This window comes from Theobroma umbraticum, unplaced genomic scaffold, assembly GCF_002168275.2.
Source record: "Theobroma umbraticum cultivar Fairchild unplaced genomic scaffold, ASM216827v3 scaffold_228.0, whole genome shotgun sequence".
Lineage (NCBI taxonomy): Eukaryota > Viridiplantae > Streptophyta > Magnoliopsida > Malvales > Malvaceae > Theobroma > Theobroma umbraticum.
In genome coordinates this window covers 2,521,187-2,542,699 of record NW_018397274.1, presented here as the reverse complement: position 1 = coordinate 2,542,699, position 21,513 = coordinate 2,521,187, and the positions used below count along the sequence as shown (strand labels likewise).

Below are 21,513 nucleotides of genomic sequence, written 5' to 3'. Positions count from 1 at the left end.
TTAGAATATGGTGTAGAGCACCTCTAGAGTCATACCAATACCCTTGTTCATGTATGAGTATGCAGAAAGTCTTAATCCAATTTCTAGTAGATTTAGAACTTAAGCTGAATTCTGCTTTGAGGTCCATGTGCTAACTGGAGGGAAATTCCCCTTGTGGCATGCCTATCTATGAAGATCCCAAGCAATAGTGGCCTTTCCTTTAAAAGGATTTTGTGCTCAAGATCTTTGGTATAATGGTCAAAGTTTGTAAAATTGGGGCCCTACAGTAGGTTCTATCCTGAATTCACAAGGCTGGAAGGAGTTATTTAAGAGTGGCATCTCTGGAGGAAAGTTAGAGAGTTCCTTCACACTGAACAGGGTTGCTACTGTCATAGGAAGCTTGCCACATTGGAAGTTTACAAGAGGCCAACCTGGAAAATGCTGCAGTGTCATATAGGGAGAAGGTTACCTGCTGCCAAAATGACAGTTGCTAAGAGTGAAGCTACCAATTAAGTTGTCTGTGTAAGCATGGTGGTTCTGTTAAGGTCCCAAAGTTCTTCCCAACAAGCAGCTTCATGTAATTTTTTGTGGCCGTTCCATACTTTGTCGTTGCCTACAATAGATTGTAGTATTGACTCCTTTTAATAAAACATTTGTCTTTAACCCAAAAAAAAAAAAAATGAAGGTCCCAAATTTCCAAGAGCAGTAATTTGACATGATTTTGGGTTCTATGAAGTATGCCATATTTTCTTAAGGTTTTCAACATGGTATCAAGACTTCAGAACTTGTAACATTTCATCCAGTGCTAAAAGAGGACCAAATCAAGACTTCTAAATACACTCAGGTGGCCAACGAAACCACCATCAACATTGAAAATATTTCAATCAAGGTTCTTTGATCTTTTCTGCACACTTTCACACAGTGCCATATATCTTTATGTGTTGAATAATAAACAGAAATGTTCGAAATACGTGAAGGTACTACCTCATATCAGTCTAGAGGTGGTAAGAAAAAGGCTAAATTGAAATTTGCACATGTTATTATTTATTAACAACAAACATCTTCTAAAGCAGTTTGCACTATTAGTATTTTTTAGATCATGTCTAGATGAAATTACTTGAGGAGAAATGGATGGCCATTGTAGTTTTAGTACATAATTTCTATCTTAGGAAGAGTAGCTAAATTATGCAGCTCTGGGTTCTTTGGGATTGCCACATATTGGCAGCATAAATTACTTATTTATAAGGCAATCATGTGTTCTCAATATACACGATTACTTTCTTAAGTTGGTCGTTAGGAATTCTTGGAGAGAATTTCAGGTGTATTTTCTTATTTTGTTCTTCTTCTTCTTCAAATTTTTATTTCCTTCATCCGTAGAAGGGAAAAAAATTTCTCTTTATCTGTTTAACCTTTGTGACATGGTGCATGTTGTTTCATACATCAATGATACATGTTTTGTTGATTTTGTGAATTTGTGGTGTTTTTCTCTCTCTTATGTATCCATAATGAAATAATTTAATTGCTTTAGATCACAAGTTGGAATTTATGTTATATACATATTTGATTATGTGAACACTGCTTGCAGAATCTATGAATTCAATTAAGCCAAGCTTCTCTCTCTCTCTCTCTCTATCTATCTATGAAGTTTTATAGCTTTTTCATGAATGGAAAATGACTTTTCGTTGTAATCTATTTGTAACTAATTGGTGCTACATAATATTTAAATTATATTGAAGTTTTAATTGGAGATATACTTGTGTTGACATTGGTTTTGCTACTTGTTTTTCTTTTGTCAGGTTCTGGAAGTTTGGATGGCTATTTTTTTGGGATATTGTTAGGCCTAGTATCAGTCATCAAGTGAGCTTTTTCCTAAACAGTTAATGATGATTTTATACATTTTTGTCCTTGTTTCTCTCTGTGTTTGTGGCTCCTTCTATTGCTTAGCTCGAGTAAGTTTTGCAATTTAAATGTGTTCTAAAGTCATGTTTCTCAAGGAAAATATGTTCACCAGAGTTTGGGGTATTATTTGAGATCAATATCAAGTAAATTATATCTGTTACATGCACTGGATTCTTGTTCGTTTATTAGTTCTTGACTACATGTAAGCAGAGAATATGAGGACCGATTTTGCTGTCACAGTGGCTTAATTTCTTTTAATCCTTATCTACATACTTACCAAAATCATAATAAGCATTCATCAGGAAAAGAAAAGTTTACACCAAACCAACTATGCGTTGCTGCAGTGGCAGGCTAATGTGGAAAAAGGTTTTAGACCAGAAAGATAAAATCTAGAACGGTACTTGAAAGTTAGTATGTAGTATAATGTATGTGTTTGCAATGTTGTTCATTTTTTTAATGAAATATATGCTTTAAGAATATTCTTTCCCTTCCTCTTGTTCCTGCACACTTCATTTCATGTACCACCTTTTATCTCCTTTTGTTAATTTTTAAAGATCATTTTGTCTTGAAGAATGATACCAGACCACTTATGTTGCTTCATGCCTGTCTGCGTTTAAAACTAATGATTAATTAATGCTTATTCCCTACCTTGCAGATCCTTTTCCGATACACAGTACACATTTCATCTTTCAAAGCTGAAGCTAAAGTTACGATCTAGTATCATGACTGTTATCTATCGTAAGGTATGTTGATTACATTTCTTTAAAATTTTTCCAATGGGGACTTTTATAACTAAAGATGTACTTGGCTTGTGTTTGGAAAAGATGGTAAATGTTATGTGTCAGATGTCCTGGATGAAAACAAGAATTCGTTGTCCTTTACTTGTGTTAGTGATTCTACTGATAAGAAATGCATTTGCACATTTCCTTGACAAAGTTTTTATCTTTTAAGACCTTGTTAGTATTTTACAGAATATTCTGAGGAGGAAGTTGGAAATTTATTTCCACTACTATATCCAACAAAAAATAAAAAATAATCACTCTGGTTCTTTGCTATGTGTGCAAGTTGTTATGCAAGACAATTCAAAATGATGGTTAACAATATTTTGAATGGATGTATTGGAGAACTTTTTTAATTGAGTGTAGTTACTTTTTCACATATACTGAAAAGGAAGACATATTCTTACCCTTCACCAATTGAAATGGTTAGAATAATACTAGTGGCCATTTGTTACATCACTGTAGACTTGCTGGCTGTTGCTACCCTCAAAGTTTTTCTATCATGATAATTCCAACTATAGACGCTTTGGTGAAAATAAATGATTGATTGGGGTGGAGAGGTTGGTTATGAGCATAAGATGCACTATTTATCACTTGATTGCTGCCTCTAGCAAACAATAATTTTAGTAAGGAGGTTATAATGAGAATGAATGGCCCAGAAATGACTAGTACTACCCCTTTTTCCTTGATATGTAGAATGAAGGTAAGAGTAGCTAGGTGACAGATTGAGTGAGAGTAGCAAGGATGGGGAACAATGTTCTGTTTCAAATTCATACTCAACGAATGATAATCTTAAGCTAGTTTACAGTTGCTGTAGCATTTTTGAAATATTCTTTTTTTTTGGTAGTTTACCTTTTGGAATATTTTTGGAGTGCAATTTAATCATTCCAGAATTGGTGGAATAAATGGTTCATTTATGCTATTTATGAGTTTTACAGATGGAATTAGGATGCCCTTATTCTTACTTCTGTATTATGTCTTTCTGTTTTAATATTTGCTTTGATATGTTGTAAGACACTTTCTGGGTGCCATTACTGGTCTAGTCTTTGTCTCCCTCCTACTTTAGTCCCTCTGTTGGGTTATGTTGAGTTTGATATTTCTTGATTCATAATTCAAAACTCTATTTCATATTCATTTGGGCCTTTTGTTGTATTGCATTTTCTGATTTTTATCATCAATTTTACATTCACAAACTTTCATCTCAGTGTCTATATGTTAGCATAGCAGAGCAGTCAAAATTTTCTGAGGGGGAAATTCAAACATTTATGTCTATTGATGCTGATCGAACGGTCAATTTGTGTAACAGTTTCCATGACATGTGGAGGTAATTGCTTAATCACACATAATGCCAAAAGCATGCTATCCTTTTAATTGCATGGTAAAGAGTGAAATATCTTTGTGGAAAGAGGTGGAGACAGTAACCTATATATGTTCCTAGCATTGAAAGCTATCAGTGCTGCCTCATTCTGTATTTTTATCTTTATTATCACAAAGTTTTGAAATCGTGAAATAATAATCATGAAACACAAATAGTGGAAAGTCTTATCATGTTAATAGTAATATAATTAGTGTTTCTTTTCAGATAAAAAGGTCAACTGCTTGTGCTGCAATGTCTAGGTTGAATCTAAGTAGATCTCTTGCATGACCTATAGCTTATGATTCTTATATTTTTCTGTCTTTCAATGTTTCAGCCTACCTTTACAAATTGGAGTTGCATTGTATCTTTTGTACACACAAGTCAAATTAGCTTTCATGTCTGGACTGGCAATAACTATCATACTTATACCAGGTATTGCTACAAATCAACATTTACTTTTCCTTTTGAATATTGATTAAAACTAGATCTTAAGTTAGCAATTTTCTTTCATTGGGTTCTGTAGTTATCACCCATTATTTAAATGTCTTGTGCTTGTATGCTCCACGTAGGAGCATTTGGTCAATTCAGTGCATGAAACTCTGTTTGTTTTAGGTTTGATAATCAAGAAAAGACTACACATTTTGTATGTGCATTTTTATGTCTTTATACTACTTGATGGTGAAATTTGTATGTTCTTGTGGTTGATTTTACTATTTCTAAATCTCCTGGATTGGCCTTTTTGTATACTACTAAGTCATAAATGTATTCATTATATATCCCCCATGGCCTAGGAAACTAGCATCAAAGCCTACTACTGAAGCCATGCCCAACTTGTTTTGATTTAAAATGCTCCGTAGCTCTATTGAACTTGACAGGTAGAGGTTCTTTTTTGTTTTTGGTTAGATGTTTTATTAGTTACATACTTATGGTTTGCACAAGCTTATTTAACACGTTCTTTTCAAAATAAATTCTCTATGCAAAAAAAATGGCAGAAGAGAAACTCAAGTGTTCATGTATAGAATGAAACTTTAAAAGCTCATACTTGCAGCATGAAAGAGACTTAAGTTATTTTCTGCAAAATAACATGTTTTCAAGCATGAGGTAGAACAAAGTAACTTAAAATATCCTAAATCTCAAATGCCTGTTGCTGATGAAATTAATAGTTATCACAAATGAACTGATGTATGCTAGACTAAATAATTCAAGTGCATAAATGGCAAGCTTTGCACTCTCTTTGAGAAATTGATCAAATTGTTTGATTTCTATAAAAGAAAGTAGCAATAATAATAAAAGGTTATTGAAATCTGTTGCATTCTCTGACAAGAAACTCTTCAAATTCATTTTTTTAAAAATAATTAAATAAAAAATAGTAGTTACTATATATAAATATTTTTAAGCAGAATGGGCATGAATTGCAATAAATTTGTGAGAAATTATTTCTTAAATGATTCTAGTTTGTGCCAGCTGTGAAATATGATGTTATCTGTGTTGGTAATGTTGTTGTAAAATGTTGCACTCAGTTCTGTGACCATGGTTTTAAGTTACAAATCTCTCAATATTATTCAGGCTTGTTGAGGCCTAGTGCTAATATAAAACTAAAAGATCATCTCAGTTTGCCTTGAACACATCATCATGTGTGATATTAAATGAGAATATGATGCAGATAAATACTCTAGACGTTATTCTAGAATAAGAAAACTATGGAACTGCTTCAATGCTGCACATTCCTTTCTGTAGATTTTCTCAAAGGAATTGGCATTTGTTTCTTATTATTGAAATTTCATATCTGCAGTAAATAAATGGATTTCTGAATTGATTGCAAGTGCCACTGAGAAAATGATGAAGCAAAAGGATGAGAGGTATGTATATTTTTTCACATCATTTTCTATAGAACATGAAGTTCGCCAAAACATTGAGTTTTTTCTTTCTTTGAAACATAATTGTTTGCTTTCCTAAAGAGGCTTTATGGCACAGAATTCTTTGGATATAAATAAACAAATTATGGATAATTTCTGGATGCCACTTATGGTGATGTGGCTGTCTTTTGCTTGAAGGCAGTGTACTTTGAAAAGGTTGGATATTTATCAGCCCGTTGTTTTGTTAGGTGCAAAATCACTGTAATATTTGGCCCTAGGGATGTAATTTCTTTTTCCAAAATGGACTGCCAGATTTTGATTGACAAGAGAACTAGTAGAATCAGTAATTGGATATGGAAGTTCTTTTCAATGATGGAAGTGTTCAGACAGTGAACTCTGTATTGATGACCATTTAAAATTGCTCTAGTACCATCTACATCCTCCAAAAAGTGTAATTAAAGAAGTTGAAAAGAAATGTAGGAGGTTTTTTTTGGGAATTCCTGACATAAACAAGAAACTTGGATTGGGACATGGGGCTGGTAGTGCTATAGGCATTAAAAGAACTGGAGAATGGATTGTGACAGCAATTTTGAAACACCTAAGATACCTAAGGAATTTTGCACATGAAAGCTGATCTTTATGGTTAAAGTGGATGCACCTGATGAAGACAAAATTCAGAAGCTTATGGAGGTTAAAGTCCTCGAATGATGGTAATTGGGTTTGGAGGAAGATGTTAAAAGCAAAAACATGAGGTGGGTGATTGCATAACACCTTCTGGTTTGACTGCTACTATCAAGCCGGGCCTTAGTTGATCAAATGGATGGAGATGTAATGTTGAAATTGGTTAAACCAAAAAAGCTAATGTTACTGATTTTGGAAAAAAATTGAGATCGAGATTACTTGCAGCCCAAACTGGGAAACAGAACAAATTTGACAAGAAGCGAACAATTTAAATGGACTCCTTGTGGTAAAGGAGAGTTTACAGTCAAAACTGCTTGAATGCGTGTTTAAACAAAAGTTAGCCAGATGGCATGGTTTACTCTTGTTTGGCTTAAGCACAACATATCTGGGCAGAGCTTCATTCTGTGGTTGGCCATGAAGTGGAAATCGCAAACAAGGTAGTAACTAGTGCAACGAGATGGTCATACGTCCCCATTTTTGTAATATAGGTGGTCCTATTGATGAAAGCATTTCATCCATTGTTTGCTTTTGGATTTTCTACAATGGTTTCAGAAACAATGCTTCCTGTAGCAGATTTAGCAGGATTGCTGAAGATTGGATGTGAGCCTAGATGGATGTTGAAGAACTTTTAAGGAGGTGGTCTCTGGACCTCTTTCACGTTCATGTAGCAAGTGGCTATAGATTCTGGATAGAGTAAAATAGTAGAGTCTTTATAAAAGTGAAGAAGTTGTGGGAAGAGTTCACTGCAAGAAATCTGCAATGTGAAAATGAAGTTCGGATAGGACATAATAAAATTTGTTTTAATGGCTAAGAATGGTACTGTCTATTTACGTGTCCTCTAGGAAGCCAGTGTACTGGTGGAGTATGCTGATTAAGGATGTATCCCTTTCATTGTTCAAAAGCTCTTTTCATTTAGCCAAAAAAAGGATATTGTTATTATAATGGTGAAGATAACAGCCATTGCAACGACATATATGAACTAATCATAGAAAGTATTTATGTTCAAATGTTCTTTGGCAGGATTAGAAGGACAGGAGAACTTTTGGCTCATATTCGCACTTTAAAGATGTATAGCTGGGAGATCCTTTTTTCTCGTTGGTTGATGGATACAAGATCTTTGGAAGTGAAGCACCTAACTGTATGATGCCATTTTTTTTATTCTTGGACTGTTTTAGCTTAATACAATTAACATGATATATTCTGTTTCTACTAGTAGTTGGATAGATTTTGCTTCTTATAATTGAACTTTTGAATTTTAGACCCGGAAGTACTTGGATGCTTGGTGTGTATTCTTTTGGGCTACAACGCCAACTCTGTTCTCTTTATTCACATTTGGACTCTTTACATTGATGGGACATCAGCTTGACGCTGCAATGGTATTAGGCTTTAGTTTAATGCATAATGCCTTGATGATTTCAATTTTGGTTCCGAATGTTGCATATAGCTGACGAATAATATGAAGCTAATTTTGTAAGAATCATTTTGCAGGTTTTCACATGTCTTGCTCTTTTTAATAATTTGATTTCTCCTCTCAATTCATTCCCATGGGTCATCAATGGTCTTATTGATGTGAGTTACCATGTTCCATGACCTTAGTACAGATTCTCCGTAGTTAGTTACTATTGGGAATGGAGAAATTCTTAATATGCCTTATTTTCCCTTACTTTGCCACAGGCCTTTATATCGACAAGACGATTGAGCAGGTTCCTTTGTTGTTCAGAGAAAAAATCCAAAGTGGAACAAGCAGCTAAATTCCAACCAATTTTTTCAAATGACCAGTCTGATCTTGTCTCCAAAGATATGGCTGTAGTCATGCACGATGCATGTTGTACTTGGTCAAGCAGTAATGAAGATCAGAATTTTGTTTTGAATCATGTCACACTAAGTCTCCCAAATGGTCTTTTGGTTGCAGTAATTGGAGAGGTAAAATCTCTCGCTTGAGGCTATTTTATTGTTCTCTCTTTTTCTTTCCGGTGGCATCTTTTCTTTCTGAGTGTTCACTTTTCATGACATAGTAAGAATATTGACAAATTACAAAATAGAATTTTCTACAAAAGAATGATAATTTTGTTCCTACTCAATGAATAAAGTATAAATGTGGATATTGTGGGATATTAAAATAGTAGAAGGTTTTAACAAGAAACTAAAGACTATTTGTAAAGCAATGGGATCTATTATGACAAATTAATCAGAAGTTAATTAGTAATTCTGAAAGCGTTCTTCTGGAAGAGGAAGAGGTACACGTACCAAGAATGCTAGAGAGGAAGATGAGCAAATATCGAGCTCTGTGGCAGGTGAGATGGTGAAACAAGATGTAGGAAATGGGAAATATGAAGGACTGAAGGAGTAAGGCATAGGAATAAGAATAGGTTGAGAGTAGAAGATCTCAGTGATGATTGCAGAGATAATTCTAGGAGTGAAATTGTAGACTTGCTATGAGGTCCTGGTAAATGGCAAGGTGACAGGTGGTTATTGTGGGTTTTGTGACAAGAGATTTGGAACTGTGCTAGCTGTACTGAGAAAGGGAGAAACGAGGTAACAATCGTGCGATTTTTAGGGAAAAGTTAAGGGAAAACCTCCTTAACTAGCTCCATGTTTGTGCCACCAAGCCAAGCTCTCTAGAACATCTCAAGAGTGGAATTAACCCAAGAATCTTGCCAAGTGTTCTGAGGTTACTTCTATTGCTTCATAAGGTAGTATAACCCTACAACTTGTTCCAGTGGAAGTAATCCTACCACTTGTTCCCATGGAAGTAACTTGTTTTATTGATATTTTTGCATCCGAGCATTTGGCTCATTGGTTGGTGCATGATCTCCTACCTAAAGAGCAGAGTTCGAATCCCCCCTCTCCCAATTATAAAAAAAAATAAAAACCTTACCAATTGTTTAGGTGGAAGTAACCTTATCACTTGTTCCATCAAAAGCAACATTATGACCTGTTCCAATGGAAGTAACCCTGTCACCCGTTTCAGGGTTATTTCCATTGCCCCATATGGTAGCGTAATCAAGGTTGTCAATACTGTATGGATGAGAGCGTTTTGGTTTTCTTCTATTAATGGTACGTACTAGTACCAATTTGTTTCGGTTTACCATTTCAGATTTATCAGCAATATATAATAGGCATAAATCCTAAGAAAGCCCCTTTACTATATCTGTTTATTCAACTAAGCCTTTTACCTTTTATTGCATTTAAATGAGCCTTCAAACTTTCATTTTAGGTCAAACAAGCCTTTCAGTCTAACAAAAATTTAATTGCCATTAGACTCAAAGCCAGCTTTCCTTTTTTGCCTATGAGGCATATGACTTCACGAGATGATGTGGCCACATGGCAAAACCAGAACTTAGAATCATTGGTCGCCAATCGACATCGAAATCACCAAAAAAAAAAAACATTTTGCGATTACTCATTCAACCATTTCCTGCCATGAGGAAAGTACAAATTTGTTTCAAATCTCAATTGGAGAAATTATCTTATCTAATATTTTGGCGATAGCATGAGATTTTTATGTTCCATTATGTTCATAATATTGTACATATTACTTCATAGCTTGGAATTAGCTGATAGGTTGGGACCCTTTCACATGCTGATTCTGACCTCCTGAAGTAGTAGTTACTAAATTAGTTTTTTGTCTGCGTCAAACTTCAATTGCTTTAGTAATTTCTGCCACTATAACATATAGACATCTTCAATGAATAAATAAATTTTAGTTGTGTTAGTAAGAGTTTCTATTTGCAGCTTCAACTGCATAATTCTGTTTGTATAAATTGACATCTGCGAAAAGTAAAGTAATTTTAGTTGTATTAATGAGAGTTTTCTACTTGCTGCTTGCATGGTAGAATGAATGAAATGGATCTTAGCAGCAGATACACTTATAAATCTTCACTTGTACAACTGTCTGTGGAGGATCCAACATGTCGTGCATCCATTTCACTACTAATTTCCTTTGTTCAGGTTGGTTCAGGCAAATCATCCTTGCTAAATTCAATACTGCAAGAAACGAGGCTTGTTCATGGATCAATATATTCAAGAGGCTCTTCTGCGTATGTGCCACAGGTCTGTATACTTGCACTAGGTTCTTCAGGTGTCTATACCTTTTCACTTTTTAATATATTCTTTTATTTGCATTTGTTGATATTGTAGGTTCCATGGATTTTATCTGGAACAGTACGTGACAATATCTTATTTGGGAAGAATCTAGATTCACAAAGGTGTAATCTTATTGAGATAGGAAGTTGTTTTCTTTGTTCTCTTTCCTTTCATTGTATGGTGTAGATGTGAGATAGGATTGACTTAGAGTAGTGTAAAAATCAGCAACTCTTTATTCTCTTTTGTTACTTTCTATGCAATTAATATTCTATCAAGCAGAGCAAAAAAATAAAAAAATTCTATCAAGACCGTTGAATCTAATTATCTATGCATAAATATCATGCATGTCAATTTTTGGAAATTGACTTAAACGATATGTGTGTGCGTAATAGTTAAAATTCTATCATGTAATGGAAACAATTTGATATATTTAATCACCTGGAAAATTGGCATGCTTTATCACTGTGAGTAATACTTCAAATCCAGTGTTTTATTCAAGAAAATATGAATTACGTAAAAAGATATGGAAGGGTCAAACAATTGAAAATTTTTTTCTGGTGTAAGTTGATCTTAGTTATATATAGATGCTTAAATGTGTGTTTGAGTGGTTCATCTCATATCATATCTGTCATGTAAAATAAGTGTGGGAATCAATTTTTAACATTTGGGCATGCTATACCGTTAGGAGAGAGACCAAATGTTGAACCAGATATTTCTTTAATTCACACTATCTCTATATCTTTTTATTTATTGACCAGGTACAAGGACGTTTTACAGGCATGTACTCTAGATGTTGATATTTCATTGATGGCTGGACATGACTTGGCTTATATTGGAGAGAAAGGAACCAATTTATCAGGAGGACAGAGAACTCGACTTGCTTTGGCAAGGTTTCAAAACCTTCATACTTGTTGATGCTAGCTTATGGATAGATTAGCATGAAGTTTATTATTTATTCTGACAAATAATTGTTGACACACATTGCATGAAACAGGGCCATTTATCAGGATTCCGATGTTTATCTGCTTGACGACATCCTCAGTGCAGTTGATGCACATGTTGCTAAATGGATTTTACATAACGCTATTCTTGGTCCTCTTATGGAACATAAGACTCGCATTCTTTGCACTCATAATGTCCAGGTTATTTCCCTGATTTGCATTGGTTTTCCTCCATCATTTAGGTGTATATTTGCTAAGACAGTGATATAAGTCAATTGATTTTGCGCAACATAAGCATTTTCAAAACAGTTGTTAGAAAGGCATTAACTATATTCTCTCATATTTGGAGTATAAGCTTAGGTTGGTATTTAATTTACTTCCCTGAAAATGTTGGCTGTGCAACTGACATGGTACAATCAAAAGGGACTAGTAGGAGTAGCTTGTTCAAAGCAATAGAAGAGAGAAAGAGTGAACAAAATGTGATGGAACCATTAACCATTGACACTTAAATCATCTTAGACTTAAGGGTGATTTTGTTTTGCGGTTATGCTATATGATGCACTTGTTTTGAGGTTTTATTATATATTATGGCACTATATTCACTGTTATTCATCGAATTGGACTATTGGCTATCCTCATTCTCAAAACTGCTGTACTTCTTAAAGTATATTGGTCTGTGCTTAGTCGTGCATGCTCCACTTCTTGATCACTAGCATTAACACAGACATAAGATGTTTGGCCTCTTTGCTCTAATATGGTTTTTTCTTGATCTTAAAGGGAGACATTGGACCAGATGAAAACTGCTTAAATATGTCCATCTTAGTTATTAGGATCATTGAGCAGAACATTATTTAATTTTTTTTGACCATGTTGTAAGCATACTCCATTTTTGGCAATTTCATCTTAACTTTATGTTTGTATGAGATGAGAGTTTCTCCTATTCCGACTTGTGTGAGTGAGTAACCAATTATTACTAAAGCAGAATGAATTATTGCCAATGATACCAGTTTCATTCCATCCCAGGTATTTGCTACTTAGTTTTTGTCATGCATCTGGTATAAAGTAATTAAAGGCTTCGGATGCTAATGTTGGCTGCTGATGTTAGTTTCATAGCATTGAGCCTCTTATTGTGTATTCTGTTGGTTCAGTCAATCAGTTTTATATTATTTCTTAACCTCATATAAGACTGGTGGAAAAATTAGTAGTATAGAAGAAAGAGAAAAGAGGAACTTGATAGGAGCTTAGAGATAAAGATCTGGTCCCTCTCTTTTTCTTGTTTGTTTGCATCATAAGCACTTAAGTAAATCTCGATGTGAAGACCCTTCATATAAGTTGCAAATGGAGCATGAATTGTCTGTTGCTATTTATATATATTTTTGCATCTAGTTTTAGTCTCTGTTTCACTGAGTTTGGCTCTCCAAAAATGTTAAATGTTGATTGTAATGGTTGATAGTACTTCACAAAAACTAACTCAGGGTAGTGATGAATATGATCATGAAGGAACTAATTAGTGCATATTTCCAGTAATTTGTTTTTTGCTATCTGAATTTTCCTTTCAACCCTAAACAGGCAATATCTTCTGCTGACATAGTTGTTGTAATGGAAAAGGGGCATGTGAAGTGGGTAGGAAACTCAGCTGACTTGGCAGTGTCTGTATATTCAGGGTTTGCTTCAGTTAATGAATTTGATACATCTTCATATATTCATAGTAAACTATACAGCACAAATCCTTCCAATATGGGTAAACAAAGTCTTTTGATGGAGAAAAATACTGATGATATCCAATTGGAAGCAGAAGAGGTTATTGAAGCTGAGCAAAGAAAAGAGGGTACAGTTGAGCTTATTGTTTACAAGTAAGCTTTTGTGTTACTACTCATCGGTTGGTACTTTGTACTCGAATTTTGTCTTGAAAGTAACATGTCAAACGTATCATTATCTAGATTCCAGTGCATGTCTTTGATTATTTAATATTTGCCATTCATTAACCGTTTTCTTCTGCAGAAAATATGCTGGATTTTCCAGTTGGTTCATTGCAGTTGTAATATTCCTTTCAGCAATTTTAATGCAAGCTTCTCGAAATGGAAACGATCTGTGGCTATCATATTGGGTTGATACAACAGGGAGCGGTCAAGCAAAATACTCCACATCCTTTTATCTGGTAATCAGTTGCCATTATTGGATATACAATTGCAATAGCTATGCATGCTTTTCTCTTTGGAAAAGTTGTTGAGTAAAATATTGCATAATTTCAGTAGCAGTAGCTTAGTTGATGGGCTCTCTGCATTTTATGTTGTTATATATGGAATAAGCCATGATTTTAAGAACCATTTACTTGAAACTTATATCCTTTACTGCCTTCTCTTTGTTTGGGGCTAAATTTTAGAACATTTATTAACTTTTTTTTTTTTTTTTGAGAATAACATTTATTATCTTTTACCTTGTAATATAGTTTCTCTTTTTTTTCTTTTTTTTTGGAAAGTATCGTTTGCTGTGAAAACCATTTCAGTTCTTTCATTTGATTTCAACTGAGAAATCTCCAACAATCAACACATTTAGCTTATGTACTAATTAAATATAATCTCAAATATTAGCAAGAGGAGTGTGCTTGAAGACTTGTCCAAAACCAAAGCAGCCAAGTTGAACTGACTTGACAATGGCTGAAACCCAATCCAATCCAAGCAAGAACTAGTTGCCACCTTTAGCAGAATTAAAGTGGCCAAGCTGACCTGAACTCCTGCAACCTGACTTAAATTGGTTGAAACCTGTCCCAATTCAACTTTAATTGACTTGAAAGCTGACAACTTAACATGATCAACCCATTGCCACCAAAATTTATTCATGGTCTGATATTTGCAAGAAACTTTTCTTGATAGATCTTACTACTCTGCAACCCATCTTGTTTGACCACTATTGGATTTTCATTCAAAGAATTTTACATGGCTGTATTTTTTACTTTTCCTCTAAAGGCTTTAGGCTTCCCAATTCTGTTCGTATGAGGTAGTATTATGCACCTTTGAAATGTGCCTTTGCTATTCAACCTTTAATCTGCTTGTTCATGTTTTATTTTCTGATTTACTTAATAAATGGTGGCGCAGCTGGTACTTTGCATCTTCTGCATCATAAATTCTTCTCTGACCTTGGTGAGGGCATTCTCATTTGCATTTGGTGGCCTACAAGCTGCAGTTCAGGTGCATAATACACTGCTTAATAAGCTTATTAATGCACCTGTCAAGTTCTTTGATCAGACACCAGGTGGAAGAATACTTAACAGGTTAGACTGAGATGCCTTATTGGAGATCATGGCAGTTTATGATGTATAAATACATATAAAACTTTACATATTTTACCCTGTAGGTTCTCTTCAGATCTCTATACAATTGATGATTCTCTCCCATTCATTCTCAACATTCTCCTGGCTAATTTTGTGGGCCTGTTGGGAATAGCCATAGTTTTGTCATATGTTCAGGTATTTCTGGACATTTATTACTTTTATTATGTGATCTTCTGATATTCTAATATATTAAATACCCAAGCAATGAACTGTTGATTAAAAAGACTTTAATTTTATAGGTCCTTTTCTTGCTTCTACTATTGCCATTTTGGTACATTTACAGCAAGCTACAGGTATTTACTTGACTTTGTCATGTCCATTCTTTGAAACACATTTAGCATTAGTTAATCCTTACTGAACTTAAGAAGGTATATCTGTATAGTTGTATACACACCTGTTACATGTCCTTGTCATTAGGGACACCACACACAAATGCAAACATGTTTGAATTGAGAACAGTGGAAATAACTGAAATTTTCTAATTTCAAGAAACAAAGAGGCTGATAACCCATAGAAATGGAGCTGAAGTTTAGAATTTATTGGACAATTGTATGTATTAAAATGGATGTGAAATCCTTAGTTCCAGAACTCAACAAATCTATTATGACTGATACAAGAAATGATTTTTAAAGAAATTTTTAAAAGAAAAAAAGTATTGACTTTGAAATATGGTAGAGTTCAGTGGATCGTCTTGATTAACAATGAAGCCCATCTAAAGTTTGTAGAAGTCAATTTTCTTTAGGTACTCAGTCAAAAATTCTGTAGTTCTTCTACAGGTCGACATCTAGGGAACTGCGAAGGCTGGACAGTGTGTCACGCTCTCCAATTTATGCATCCTTCACGGAGACACTTGATGGATCATCAACTATACGAGCTTTTAACTCTGAGGTAGATATTTGGATTTTGATAATCACTGATTATTAGTTTTTTTTAGCTGATCTACATAGGGCAAACATTGTGATTTTTTTTTCCTTTTGTAAGTTTTTTCTCCATTTTGAAATATTTTGTTCCTAGGATGTCGAACATTTTTAAGAAAAATCATAATTAAAGCATTGGTTGTCTTTAGAAGGAACACTGAGCCGTTCAACCATATACATGGAAGTTCATTTTGAGTTGGGCTTTCCATCTTGAAACTGTGAGAGATAAACTGAAGATGAAAGCCTTATAAAATATTTTGAAGAAGCTAGAAGCTCATAATGCCTCTGCTATTTATGCAAGGAATTTTCATGGAAAAACTGATATTATAAGCACATGTCTTAGGGCATCATCTCTGGCCTTTCACTGGGGAACTCCTTAGAGTACCTTACACAGTTTGGTGCCCATTCTAGCCTCACTTAACAAATATGCTGTAATTGTTCTTGAAATCTTAATTTTTTATCTTGAAATAGGTTTATTGCTTTTAGTTTTAGGTTGTTAACACCTTGAATTTCTTCGTCCTTTTGTTTTACCATCAGGCTTTCCTCTACTTTTAGGGAGTTCAAACCTTGTCTGTTCTTATATTCCTTTTGGCAAAGAGGATGAGTAGATCGTACTGACAAGTGAGGGGAAAGAACCCGTATTGACAGTTATGACTGGATGTGAACAGGACTATTTCTTGGCTAGATTCACTGAGCTTGTAGCACAGTACCAGATAACTTCGTATTCCGAGTTAACAGCAAGTTTGTGGCTTTCCCTGCGTCTTCAGGTATAATGTGATTCATGAATCCATACGTGTAATGGCATCCGGTTTTGAAAGTTATCTAGATATTTTGAATGTTTATGCATCATGTGAATGATGTACTTTGAAGTTCTACCTGTAAGGCTGTAACTGCTGCTGGTTTTTTGTTTTTTTGTTTTTGTTCTTCTGCAGTTAATAGCAGCATCTATAATCTCATTTGTTGCTGTGATGGCTGTTATTGGATCTCGTGGAAATTTACCAATTAGTTTTGGCACCCCAGGGCTGGTATATTCCCTCATTTCTTCAAATTTGTGAACTTATATGTTTTTCATTTTAGGAATAAACAAAATGGTTGAAGCTCTATCATATTTCCTTATATTTGGAAACTAAATGAATAATTTGGGTCCGATGTTCTTCTACAGGTAGGATTAGCCCTCTCATATGCAGCTCCTATTGTTTCCTTGTTGGGAAGCTTCTTGACAAGTTTTACTGAAACAGAAAAGGAAATGGTTTCTCTTGAGAGAGCTCTTCAGGTGTAGAGATAGATCTTTTCTCTTTTCATTCATATCTATTCTTTCGTACTGGTCATGTACTGATTTTATTCTTTCTAGTATATGGATGTGCCTCAAGAAGAACTCCATGGATTCCAGTCTTTGAATTCAGGTTGGCCCTTTCAAGGAGTGATTGAGTTTCAGAATGTTACCATGAAATATATGCCATCTTTACCAGCAGCATTGAATGATATTACCTTTACCATAGCAGGAGGGACTCAGGTCAAAGCCATTTGCAGTTTAATAGTTGCAACTTAATCATTCTATGACTATAAGTATTTGGCCAGGATGTAAATTCCCCCGATGGTGCTATTTTATTATTTTATTTTAAAATTTTATTCTCAGGTTGGAATGGTTGGAAGAACTGGTGCTGGAAAATCTAGTATTTTGAATGCCCTTTTTCGCCTGACCCCAATATGTAGAGGACAGATTTTGGTGGATGGGCTGAACATAGTTGATATTCCTGTTAGAGATCTTCGTGCACACTTGGCTGTTGTTCCCCAGAGTCCATTTTTATTTGAAGGATCATTAAGGTACTCATCTACAATCCTTTTTTTGTTGATCACTTTCTGACATATATGGTGATCATTTCTAGCTGTAGTTTCTCATCATATTCTCAGTTTGTGATAATAGTAGTAATATATAATTGGAAGATCTAAGGTAATCTGCATATCTTTTACCCATATAAAAGGTTAGAAGGTCATTTGATGTTATCTCCTTGCTATCATTTCTCTCCCTGGCTGTCTTCTTAGTACACCATATCAAGATCGTAATCAACTTTTACTTAATTTTAACTCTGTACTATTTAATTAATGCTCTGTTAATTTCTTCCTAATTATTTCTAGGGACAACCTGGATCCACTCCAGATGAGTAATGACATGAAAATATGGGATATTTTGGAGAAATGTCATATCAAGGAGGAAGTAGCAGTGGCAGGAGGACTGGATGCTCATGTAAAGGAAGCTGGGACATCATTTTCTGTTGGGCAAAGGCAGCTGCTTTGCCTTGCACGTGCTCTTCTCAAGTCTTCTAAGGTAAATCAAAAGAAGAGGCTTTTATACTGAATAAAATTACATGATCTTGGTCTAGTTAAGTGTTAGTACTAGAATGTTCAAAACTGGTTGCCAACAACAACTCAGTTTTTAAATACAGGTTTAGTTGCTTGCATAAAATATTTTTTTTGCGTGAGAATATAATATTATTTTTGCATGGAGAATTAAATTTTCGACACTATGACATTCCTTTGTTTTGGAGGGTGTGAATGTAATAAAGAGATATTGCAGTAAGAAGATAAATTAATAGGTAAAAGACCATTATGTTATGGTGCTCTGCATGAAGTGTGGGAAGCGAGTCCCGGTTGGCTAATTGTTGGCTTGTTTTTTCACCATATGTCTATATATATATAAATATATATATATATATATATATATATATATTGTAAAGAAACAAGAAAGAAAGAAAAAGGAGGCCATGCCTGTGACTGTCAAGTGTTTAGAAATATATTTAGAGGATTTTGTAGAGTTAAGGGACTTATTGGAAAAGGACATGTGGGGGAGAAACATTTCAAAAGGTTTTAAGGGGACACTAGACATTGAGCACAAATTAAGGCGGACAAATGGATTTGGTTTCCACCATTAATCTAACAGATTCACTAACCTCTTCCACCTGGGTTAGATTTAACTGTCAGATTGAATAAAACTACATTAGGTGAAAGTCCGGGTTTGTTTCAATCAAAAGTTTGTGGTGGACAATGTAATAGACCCTATAATATAGATTTGCAGCCTAATTGAGATCGGTGTTAAATCTAAAATATAGCTTAACCAATTCAAGTTAGATCTTGGTAGCAATCAAATTGCATTAGATACCTATGTCAGGATACAAGACATGCTTTTGACCCTAAATTGGATGAATTCAATATACAATCATGATATTATCACTATTATTGAAGTAATAACATTATTTTTATTCTTTAACTGAACCAAAGTCTTAAATGCTGCTTGTGGCACTTATCTGGTTGGGCGTCTTTCAAGCATGCATCTTTATTTAAATATTGCCAACTGTGTTCTTGGTTGTGATGGTTTCTGATTTCCAAGAGAAAAAACAAAAATAAGGGAGGAAACTTTGGAGGGCAGCTCTTGACATATACTTTTTCCCTTAGCAATATATTTGTGGCTAGTATATTCCTTGAAATTGTTTTTGCGGGTAAAATATGTGGGATATGAATGTACTTGTTTGGTGTCGGCGGAAAGGTACTAACAAAATTGAATTTTTTAGGTTCTTTGTTTGGATGAATGCACAGCAAATGTTGACATGCAGACAGCTTCAATTCTACAGAAAGCAATATCCAGTGAATGTATAGGAGTGACAGTGATCACAATTGCACACCGCATTTCAACAGTTTTGAATATGGATAATATCTTTGTTCTCAATCAAGGAACCCTGGTGCGTTATTAATTCTATAGTTTAGTAACTGCTTATATTTAAACCCTCCCCTCCTTTCCCTGTAGTATCCAGATTTTGACAATGCATATCAGATGCTCTCTGATTCTTCAATTTGACTTCTTGAAGTAGAGTCAAGGATTTGCGATTTTCAATCATAAAATTACTTTTATACTTTTCCTCTGGAATAGTATGAACTCTTTTAAGTGAAGTTAGCCTTAAGCTCTTGCACAGAACTGAAAATGGATGGCAGCTAGTGTTCAATTCTCCATCGGAGAATTGAACATGAGTTTGAAGAGTATGACAACCAAGAGTCTTAGCCATCTAGCTCTAGTCCAAAAATTGATTAATAGAAATCTGATCACCAGAAATGATTCTGGTTGGGTAAAATAAGCTATATCCCTCCTTGCCATTCAAGACTGCTGCAAATTTACTTTTTGTTACACCATAGTTTGGTATTTTGATATCGCCTTGTCATGCATTTTGTTTTAAGATGTAAACTTTCAAGTGCTCATTAGAAGTTGATCCTTGCAAACAATTTGTTGCTTCTTTCGAAGTCAGATATAACTTGTTTAGAAATTTACTGGTCCAGAAATCTAGTACCACCATTTCAAGTGACAAATGACCGAAGAGCTTTTCTCTTTCGTCCTTGTGCAGGTTGAGCAAGGTAACCCACAAGCTCTTCTACAAGATGACTCCTCCATATTTTCAAGCTTTGCTAAAGCTTCTACAATTTGATACATGGTAGGTCTTCGAACTCACTGCTGCAAGTGGTCTATCATTGTAAAATCATTATGTTGTGCACAAAGCAACAGAGTAAAATGTCCTTATTATACAAGGCAGGAACAGCCAAAATTATCAGTTGCAACGCTTGACAGTAACTAGGAGAACTTGTCAGCTGATTAGCGATGTGGCAAATCACACCTAGATAAAAAAGTTTGGTGATGATTCCTGTTTACATTAGATGGACTCGCATGTTGTGACAGAGAGAACTAATTGATCTCAAGTAGCGTTGTGTTTCTCCTTGTCGACAATTTCTCTGAGAGAAATAACTATGATTTTTGAAGTTGCAGCCATAAATTGATCATAACAAATTTAGCTGCTATTGCTGATCCATATTTTGGTCTCTTCTTTCCAAGTTATCATGTCATTGGTTGCTTGCTTCCCATTAAATGCTTGCATGTCCAACTATTTTTCGGTTCCACTATCTTAGTTAAGTAGAGATTAGAGAGTTATGAGCATCCATGATCGACGAAATCTTAGGCTGTTCTCCTAACAAATCTTCACCATTGTAAGTCCATCCATTCGGTATGATTACCATGGTAGCTCCTAGTGTGCCGGAAGTCGCCATTTGCCCCAAACTTTGGAGTTTCAATTAGTCTTCTCGCTTTCGTATTTTTCCCACCACATGATGTGACAATGCTTCACTGCCTGCATATTTGATCTGATGATTATGGAATTAAATTTTGAGCTAGGACTGTGGACAATTGACAAAGATTGGAATAGCAATGGCAATTTAATCCATGTTATAATGTGGTAATCGTGTCTATATCGTGTAAAAATAAAGGTATAACAAACAAATAGATCAATATATATGAATATGACACATTAATTAATCGATTTAAAATTTGACATGAATATAATATTTGAATATAATATTTTATTATACAAGTTACACGACATAACACAATTAATAAGTTTAAATATAATTAACTTATTTAGACAGGATTAATCTATTTAAACGTGAATAAATAAGTTATTTTATGATCAACTAGTTTGTTAATATGATTAATTAAATAGTATATAAAGGTCATTTACAGGTTAAGCAAGTCAATTGGCATAAGAATTAAATGTTTTGTGACATAAACGAATTGACATGATTATGACTCGAATATAATTATACAAAATTTAAGTCTATTTATTTTTATGTTGTATATATGTCGTGTTAATAAATGG

The 21,513-nt window shown here is 34.4% G+C and overlaps 1 protein-coding gene across 7 annotated transcripts in view; it reads left to right on the top strand.

Annotated features, from left to right (window-relative positions):
* ABCC13 (multidrug resistance-associated protein 11) overlaps positions 1-20,673 on the top strand; it is a 38,108-nt gene extending 17,435 nt beyond the window's left edge. For 6 of the 7 annotated variants that reach the window (XM_021442433.2, XM_021442431.1, XM_021442436.1 and 3 more), the window contains 27 exons: positions 1,776-1,836; positions 2,534-2,621; positions 3,863-3,981; positions 4,349-4,446; positions 5,807-5,873; positions 7,572-7,689; positions 7,811-7,927; positions 8,040-8,120; positions 8,226-8,474; positions 10,503-10,604; positions 10,692-10,759; positions 11,396-11,527; positions 11,632-11,779; positions 13,148-13,431; positions 13,580-13,736; positions 14,674-14,849; positions 14,933-15,044; positions 15,149-15,202; positions 15,675-15,797; positions 16,495-16,593; positions 16,759-16,851; positions 16,989-17,099; positions 17,178-17,339; positions 17,463-17,650; positions 17,963-18,152; positions 19,393-19,560; positions 20,215-20,673. In XM_021442433.2, the coding sequence (XP_021298108.1) occupies positions 1,776-1,836; positions 2,534-2,621; positions 3,863-3,981; positions 4,349-4,446; positions 5,807-5,873; positions 7,572-7,689; positions 7,811-7,927; positions 8,040-8,120; positions 8,226-8,474; positions 10,503-10,604; positions 10,692-10,759; positions 11,396-11,527; positions 11,632-11,779; positions 13,148-13,431; positions 13,580-13,736; positions 14,674-14,849; positions 14,933-15,044; positions 15,149-15,202; positions 15,675-15,797; positions 16,495-16,593; positions 16,759-16,851; positions 16,989-17,099; positions 17,178-17,339; positions 17,463-17,650; positions 17,963-18,152; positions 19,393-19,560; positions 20,215-20,295 (3,446 nt within the window). In that variant the 3' untranslated portion in view covers positions 20,296-20,673. Of the gene's footprint in view, positions 1-1,769; positions 1,837-2,533; positions 2,622-3,862; positions 3,982-4,348; positions 4,447-5,806; positions 5,874-7,571; positions 7,690-7,810; positions 7,928-8,039; positions 8,121-8,225; positions 8,475-10,502; positions 10,605-10,691; positions 10,760-11,395; positions 11,528-11,631; positions 11,780-13,147; positions 13,432-13,579; positions 13,737-14,673; positions 14,850-14,932; positions 15,045-15,148; positions 15,203-15,674; positions 15,798-16,494; positions 16,594-16,758; positions 16,852-16,988; positions 17,100-17,177; positions 17,340-17,462; positions 17,651-17,962; positions 18,153-19,392; positions 19,561-20,214 lie in introns of all 7 variants that reach the window. The other variant, XM_021442440.1, reaches the window with a different exon arrangement.
* Positions 20,674-21,513: the final 840 nt, after the last annotated feature.